Source organism: Falco naumanni, chromosome 8 (assembly GCF_017639655.2).
Source record: "Falco naumanni isolate bFalNau1 chromosome 8, bFalNau1.pat, whole genome shotgun sequence".
NCBI classification, from domain to species: domain Eukaryota; kingdom Metazoa; phylum Chordata; class Aves; order Falconiformes; family Falconidae; genus Falco; species Falco naumanni.
In genome coordinates this window covers 36,240,377-36,248,777 of record NC_054061.1, presented here as the reverse complement: position 1 = coordinate 36,248,777, position 8,401 = coordinate 36,240,377, and the positions used below count along the sequence as shown (strand labels likewise).

General features: G+C 45.5%; 1 protein-coding gene across 1 annotated transcript; it reads left to right on the top strand.

Annotated features, from left to right (window-relative positions):
- The first annotated feature begins 3,098 nt into the window (after positions 1 to 3,098).
- Positions 3,099 to 7,518, top strand: TMEM177 (transmembrane protein 177). Its single transcript, XM_040604133.1, has 2 exons — positions 3,099 to 3,164; positions 6,365 to 7,518. Exon 2 carries the CDS (start codon positions 6,379 to 6,381, stop codon positions 7,312 to 7,314), a length of 936 nt encoding a protein of 311 aa, XP_040460067.1. The 5' UTR covers positions 3,099 to 3,164; positions 6,365 to 6,378; the 3' UTR covers positions 7,315 to 7,518.
- The last annotated feature ends 883 nt before the right edge of the window (positions 7,519 to 8,401 follow it).

Below are 8,401 nucleotides of genomic sequence, written 5' to 3'. Positions count from 1 at the left end.
CTGAACTGTATAAATAGTGTAAAGTTTGACAATTGGTGAGCTGGGCATTTGTGGGTGACCACCTAGCTCCCTACTTGTGCACACTACAATAAAAGAATAGAAATACCTCAAACACATTTGTGAATTGGTGCTGCACACTGGGTAAGGAAGCCACCTATGGACAACATCTTTAATTTGACAAACGCTCTTGTAGAAATCCCTGATATCTACACTGTCCAGTCCCTTGTTTTTCATCATTGCTTCCGCAGACAATTAGCTGACGATCCTTATCCTGCAGACTATAATTTCTCTCTTCCTGCTATCAATGTTACTCTATGATCATAGACTCACACAGTACATTTTAGTCCCAGAATCCTGCAGCATCTCTTCCATCTGACGCCTGCAAGAACTACATGAAGAAATGTTTGGCACATGTAATATTGTGTAAACTTGGGCCAGTTTATGCTTCATACTTCATGCTACCCTCCAACAGAGCTTATGTCTGGAGGCTGGATTACACCACAACCTGCATAAAAGGGCAGATAAATGGACTCCATAGAGGAAGAAGAGGTTGGGGGAAGAAATGTATATATCTCAGACTGCTGGACACTCACTGACTGACCACATTTACTTTGGAGATCACATAAGGAAAACAGGCTGTGGGCCCAGAGAAATCATTAAGAGAAGTCCATGACTTTCAGTTCTGTACTTAAGACTCAACTTTTTGCTAATGCAACAAGACTTTATATATAAAATTGTAAGTTAGAGCGGCAGGTGATGGTAGGCAGCTATATGTCTTCTGGTAAAATAAAACTGTAATGTAATTTTGAATGAGTAACTTAGAGCATGTCCTATAGCACCACCTAGCAGGCTAATTTAAAAGTGATCTATATCACTGGATCCCTGACAACAACGATGTGCTTACGCAACAGAAATAGGTTGCACTTCAATCTTCTTTCACCTTCCTTGCTCTAACAGCTGCTTCTTGAAACCAGAATCATACCAACATGGTAAAGTTACATTAGTAAAGTTGGGGTCTCCACTTTTCACAATCATATTTATTATAAAGCTCTTAAGAGAAACCATAGTGCAAATGCAATGCTGTGCCAGCCTCTTGAGTTTTTGTGTAATAAACCATCGGATTCTAGACAGCTGATACAGGAGGCAAAAGCATCTTTCAGAAACTCACACTGTGCAAACCCATCCAACCCTCCCCTCCACATTCACTGGTAGGATAAATAAGTCTTAGTGACTCTCAGGCTTTCCAAATCCATCATCCCACTGTGTGTTGCGGTTAGTGAGAAATCTGGTCTCCAGCTGCCCATCATCGCCTGCATGCACTTATTCTTCATACATCTGCATGAAGTATGAATTTCAATGCAAATTTACAAATTTCAAGTTTTGGTAGATGATGAAGCTACATGCTGAGGCCACAGACCCATGGCTATAATAGCTCTCTGCTGATATAAAGGGGGAGGTGAAGCTCTTGTCTCCTTTTTTTCTGGCTGCCTCCCACCTTTTTACAGCCCTGGCACTTTTCAGACTTTTCAATGATCCAGTTCAGCTCGCTAACCTGGTAGAAAATGATCCCTTTTCCCCCATTACTATGTTTCTGCTGCTAGTGTGTTAAAAGCAGTGCACAAGAGGGTCTGATAGATGCCAGATCTGGCAAAAAGTGGTTCAGAGGGAGACAGAGGTGAGGAAGGCGGAATCTTTCCTCTGACTTCTCCCCTTGGGTGCCAGCGAACCATTCATCTGCCTTGCCGTATTGCAGAAAACCGTAACTGAAGGGTAGAACCGTACCCTCTCACGAAGGAACGTGTTTTCTTAGTAATTAGCAGTTTGTTTATTGGGAGTTAAAACCAAGGCTGTCATTAACAGTTGCTGTTCACAACAAGGAGGGATGCTGGCTAGGCCTAGTCAGGCCTGTTTAGCACTAGCATTTCTAAAATGCAGGAGATCATCTAGTAGGAAAAAGATAGGATAAACACCTTCATTTGGATACTTTCACCTAAGTCCTGGAGGAAGACCTGAATTTGAATGGAAACTCCTAACCCTTTGGTTTACAATCTGAATCCTTTTATGTGAGAGTAAATCTCAGGCCAAAAGATCTGGGAGCTGAACCTTTACTGGCAAGAAATGCCTCAGTCGGGGGCTGCTACAAAGAAAAGAAGGCCTGTTGAAATTATTCTAAGTAGATAATAACCATGGATTTCTTTTATTTCTGTTCTGCTGTCTCTTAACCCGCTACAAAGCATTATTTCCATTTGGATTGTGAAAACAGTTACCTCACAACTGAATGGTTACCTCACGATGGCCTGAAGGGACATGTTAAAACAGCCATCACAGCACCCATGGATACCTTTCCTACAGACGAGGCAAACCCAATCTTCCACTATCCACCACCCAAACGAAATCCCAAGCTGGCCAAAAGCTATTCCGTGTCCTTGTTTTGCACGGACTGTAGAACCCAGGGCAAGGCTGGGCTTACTGGAGCTGTGCCCTCAGCAGCCAGCGCTTACTGACGGGTCTGCCGAGGGACGGGCAGGCCTCCCCAGGGCTGCCTCAGAACAGATCCACGCAGGAGTACTGAGACACTACAGCAGCCATCTCCTGCTTTGAGCAAATTGTAACCTGAAAACGAGTAAAAATCCCTGCACGTGTTATTTTCCTGTTAGGGATAGCACATAGAAAACAAATGGTACTTGATGGCCATTAGCTACGCCACGGCCATCCCAGAACGCGTTGCTGCACTGCGTTGGGAGGGCTGTGTTGGTAATACCTACGGGAAGTATTTTGCAGGAAAAACACAGGGAGCTGCAACATGAAACACAACAACCCTGCATGAATTTATGACTCGGGGGGAAAACCAGCCACCGCACACACACACACCGCGGCCGCAGTTGCCGCCCGGGGTGTCCCAGCCAGCGCTGGCCTGGCCCCTGGCCCCTGGCCCCTGGCCCCTGGTCCCCGGCCGCACGGGTGGCTGCCCCCGAGGGGCAGCTCTGCCGCTGCCGCTGCCGCCCACCCACGGGGCTTCAAATTCCTGGGAGCCCGCCAGCCCCGGATGCCCGTGCTGGGGCAGCCCCGCCACAGTGCTGCCGCCCGCCCCTTCCGCCCGCCGTACGGCAGCGGGGAGGTGGGCGCCCCGCCGGAGCCCCGCCTCGGCCGCCGCGGGAGCCTCGGTAGGTGCGGGCGCGGGGCGGGGAGGCCTGAGGCGGGGAGCGTCCCGCGACCGGCCCCCAGCGCCGGCAGCTACGGGAGGGACGGGGACCGCCCCCACCCCCCCACGCCACGGCCGGGGCTTGGGCCTGGGCCTATGACCGGGGCCGGCCAGGGCCTCGCCTGCCCCTCGCGTACAGGCAGTGAGGGCCCACCCCCACACACCCCCTTTTTTAAAAATATTTTTATTTTTCGACAAGTGAGCCTTGAAACCCCGAGCCCTGTAGTCTTTGCCAGACTGACACTGTTTTAAGCTGAGCTTTCCCCTCGGCTGTGTGTAATTAAAAACAAAGATAAATTATCTCTTCGGTGCGCCCAGTTTGAACTTTAGCTGTTAGAATTCGCAGGCTGAAGTGCAGTTACAAGCCTGTGACACCCCAGAGATCTAGACGATGTCAGTGTATGGGGAGACCACCTTACATGCCTTGCTGTGGCTTCGTGGGGAGCAACTAAGTGCTCAAGCCTGTAGGGTATGGTCCGTGTAACGTTGCCTGCCTTATACATAAATGGTCTAAAGTTGACGAATAAAAATAAAGGTGCCATATGCAGGTAGGGCTGCAGTGGGGTCTTCTGCAGGAGCTGGGAGTCTGCACTGGCCCTCGGGGAAGGTCTGAAAGCAGGGATGCTATAAAGTGTCCAGGGTGATTTTCCTTTTATCTTTGTATTTACTGTCGTGAGACAGCGAATGCTCCGTGGCCCTTCCTGCTTGTCCTTGCGTGAGGTGCGTGGTGGGACTGGCAGGTGCAATCCCGGCAAGAACATGGCCTGGGCTGCCGGGGGTCTGCCCGCACACGTTTGAAACCATGCCTGCAGAGCGGCTAATTCAATTAAAAAAATTCTAAAAATACTTAGCCGCTGTTACAGTTTTTATGACTGGAGCAGGAAAAAGGTTAGTGTTAATGCACTGAGGTATATCCTGCCGTTACGGCTGGTTAGGAGAAGCATATAGATAAGCACAGCGCTTCCTGCCCAGCTTTCCTGGGGTTCACCCTGGGCTGCCAGCCTGTCCAGGTGTGCTTCCCGGCATCCCGAGGCGCTGACCAGGAGAGGGGGACTTTATCCTTGCGGTGCTGCTAATCTTAAAAAGACCTGTTAGCCAGCCCAAATGAGAGGACATTCTCTAACATGTGTGGGAGAAACTTGGGAAGTCCTTGGCTGAGCTGCATGTGTGGATCAAGTGGTAGTCTTCATACAGTCATCCCCTTAGTAGGGCTGCCACACACCCCCCCACACACCCTGTCAACACCATGACCTTTTCATTCAGATCTAGACTACCAGATTGGCCAAGAGGTCATTAACGCCAAAGAGGTAATTTGGGGTTAGTATTACTGTTTTCTGGGGTTTAGCTCTATTATCAAGGAGGTTTTTTCCTGAAATTGGGTTTCATCCAAGCTCTTGGCCCTTTAGTGTGTTTTTCTTAAATAATTTTGTCATGCAAATCACCACCTCCAGTCTTCAGCAGAATGTAAGAATACCACCACTTATTAAACTAAGAAATACATATTAAATTGTGTACTCACATGCATCATTGTTTTTATTAAGCACTCAGTATGTGTTCAGTGCAGTATAAACATTAAACAAGATTATTCTTCTGGTGAATTTGCAGTCTGAAAGAGCTTCATAGGAAGGAGTAGTAATAACATATAATTAAAACACCGCCTTTAATTTAATCCCTTTTTGTTTCCCTGTGGTTACTGCTCATTTGCTGTTGATCGTGACTAGTGTAACCTGGCATGTCATGCAGTGCTGTTTCATGATTGTTACAGCCCCCAGTTGTCCGCTCTACCCCTCTGTGGGAGGTTCTTGTTCAGCGTGAGTGGAAGAAGAGAACATATGTCTGTGTTTCAGCTGCTGTTGTACAAAGCCCAGCAGCATAGCTGAAACCCACCTTTGATGGTACTCTACACTAAGCCCTTGGTTGTTGTATCAAAGCATGATTTCCTTCTGCCACCTCAGCTTCCTGTAAGGACAGCTGGAAATACTAATGTCTTCAACAGCTGCAACAAGATTCTCTGAAGCTCATGTGTTAAAGCCCTGAGAGAAGGGACATTACAAGATCAAATGAGAACAGGGGCATCCCTTTCTCACTGATGACTTTTGGGTTTAAGTGCCTAAGTCACTTTTATATCTTTATGGTAGCATCATTTTAGGGTTGAATTCTGTAGCCAATGGAATTTTTTAAGAGATTGGAGTTTTCCTGGGCAGAGCACATCACATGGCTTGGACCATAAAAAGAACTGATACTCCCCAAGGGAAGCAGGATTCCTGAATTGAAGGACTTGGCGAGTTTGAAAGTTTTAAAGTTTATCTGGTTATTTAAAGAGTTACAGCATAGTTGTCTGCCCTGAAACTATTTCTGTTCCAGTTTCTGTTCTGGATCTGCATGTATTATTTGTTAGAGAATTTATTTCAGAGACAAAATTTTAAAAGTAGTCACTGAAAGCATGCTGCTTTCTGAAAAAAAAACCAGCTGCTTTTTGCTGAGTAAGCTAGAACCACTGCCTGGAAGTTGAAATCCAGGGGAAAAAAAAAGAAGAAAAAAATACATACTGTACTTTTATTTTTTTTAGAAATCTGAGGTTGACTATCCATTAGAACAAACTCTAAAGGAAAATTCTGTCTCCTGAAATTTTCAAATCAAAATGAGATTCTGTTTTGAAAGTTGTAGTCAAGCTTAAGTTACTGAATTTAGTATTGTTTACTGATTAAAAATATTGGAGCTGTACTGTAGAGGAGGTTAGCATAGATTAATCTAAGTATTGGCTCTTTCTGGCCTTAATATATGTGGTCTATGTCCAATGGAATGCAACGGTAGGATTGTGCTGGCAAGGGCTGTGCTCAGTAAATACAGAATGCATATTGATTGCTGGGGAAAGGAGGCAGTATGGTGGCTTATGGTCTTTATTGCAATAAATTGATTTACTGGAGGAGAGGGTGAAGTTAATTCTTTGTATCAAGCATCTTAAGTTCCAAGGCCCCAAAATTAATGAGTATCCCTTCCTCTGTTAAGGTGTTTTGTTAATGTAAAAGAGTGAATGTTTCTTTGGTTATTGTGCTTTGCTTCTTCTCATGTGTTTTTGCTTTTTTGTATTTTTTTTAAATGCTACGGGTATGAGAGACCCACTTATGCACACTTTAATTCATGATTTTGTGTTATAAACAGGTTAGGATTTGACTATGGCAGTGCGGTTCCTGCAGAAGGCATCTGTGTGGTTAAAGAAGCGCAAGATCACTTTGTTGGCTGTTTCTTGCGTGGGACTGTTTGGCGCTAACCTTTCCTATCATGTGTTTCCTGAGCAGACATTCAAACTGTTGCACGAGTGCTGGTCAGAGGGGCAGCCAGCTGAGCTTTCACAGAGGCTCTGTGGTGTCTTTCAGGATGTCCTTCAGGATACTGCTGTGAAGTCCACTGAGTCCTATCGAGCCTTTGCAGCTTCTGGCTTCCACCCTGTGAGTGCTGGTATCCCCTGGCTGCCTGCAGGCTCTTTGGTGGGCATCCCGCCTAACTTTGATAGCACAATTGAGGATAAAAAAGGAATAGTCAACCATGTTGTTGTGATCAATGGCAAGAAAGTAGACTGGGAGAGCAATGAAGGTGTTGCTTTGAAGGAAGCTCTGACATTTTCACTTGGAGCTCAGAAGTTTGCCATTGCCAGAGAAGTTATGTATTTGCAGAGCAGCAGCCCTTTGGCAAGTGCAGTTGTGGCTCCAGCTTGCTTAGCTGGTACATTTATCTGTGGGAGAGTTATAAAGCTACTTCTGGGTTTATCTCCTGGCCCCGTAATACTTCATGCCATCTGTAACCTCGTAACTGCCGCTGGTGGGCTACTGTGCTATTACATTTCTTATGACGCCGTGACCTATCACCTAGACTGCAAGGCTGACAGAAAGGCAGCTACTGTTTCCAAAGACTATGCCAGAGGTGGGGTTGAATTTTATGACAAAATCCTGTCCCGCAACAGGATTCTTCGTGGTCTGATGGGCAAAGAAGGGATAAAAATGTATGCCCCGAGTGGTAACCTTTTCCCAAGGTACTGGTTCAGAATAAAGTATACCCCGTACACTTACCGAAGAGATTTGATTGTTAATATTTTAAGAGAGCTCCAGGCATAGGAATGAGTGCTTGAATTTTAAACTTGTGAATTATGTATTCTCTTGGAACACTGCTGTGCTGCTTTCCGCCTTCCCCCCACCGCCCTCCGCCCTGTATCTTCATTAGAATTTTGGGGTTTATTTTTGCATGTAGTTTGGAAGAAGTTATTGCACAGTCTGTGAATAAAGAATTCCTTCTTAAAAAATTAAAAGACTCACTTCAAAGTGCTGTGTTCTGTGTGCATCTCGAATCACAAGACCACTGGGGAAGGGAACTTCTTAGACCCTGATCTGGAAGTTCTGCTGCTGTGCTCTGCAGTCCTGCCATTGCAGTCTGGAAAATAAAGTCCAATGGGGAGTTTTGGGAGTATTATCATTTAGACTGGAGTGTTTGTGTGTATGTTTGCCATTCCTCCTGTGGAACAATCCAAAGGTGTTTAAATAACTGGGCAGTCTGTATCGTGCTGTTACACAAATACCAAGACAAAGCGTTTCTGTTCTGTGTAAGTTCTTGTGCTGTGTAAATTCTTATGCTGCAAACACTATTCTTCAGTAGGGCGCATTAGTTGTCCTGCAGTTCATACTGATACAGCTATATTATTACCAGCACTTGCATAATTTTCTTAAATCTAGTTCTGCTTTCTGCATGACATGGTGACTGCGTGTGGGTATCTGGAATTACTCCCAGCAGTGGCAGTGTGTAACACAGACTGTCATGGGTTGGTTGTTTTCTCCTAAGTGGGATAAGCATGTTCAGGAGAGGGTTTTCTGTTTGCTTTGGCACAATTTTTGTTTGATTTTAAAAATACATGCAGATGTGTGTCACCTTCTGTGTCAAAGAAGGCAAGGTATAAGACATAAGTCTGGCATTTGGTGCAGAATCTGGTGAAGTCTGTGATGAAGAGTTGCCAAAGGAAATTGTTCTCCTGTTTCAGAGTAGCCTAAGAAGGTTTTGTCTGGCAGAACCGAGCTTCACCCAGGATTACTAATCTTCTGTAAAGGTCTTTAGTGCATGGGCAGTAAACTTTCTACTGTAGCCTCACCTTGAAGCTTTTATGTAATTTCCAAGATGATAGTTCTCAAACTTTGTAGTTCCCCTTTATCAGTG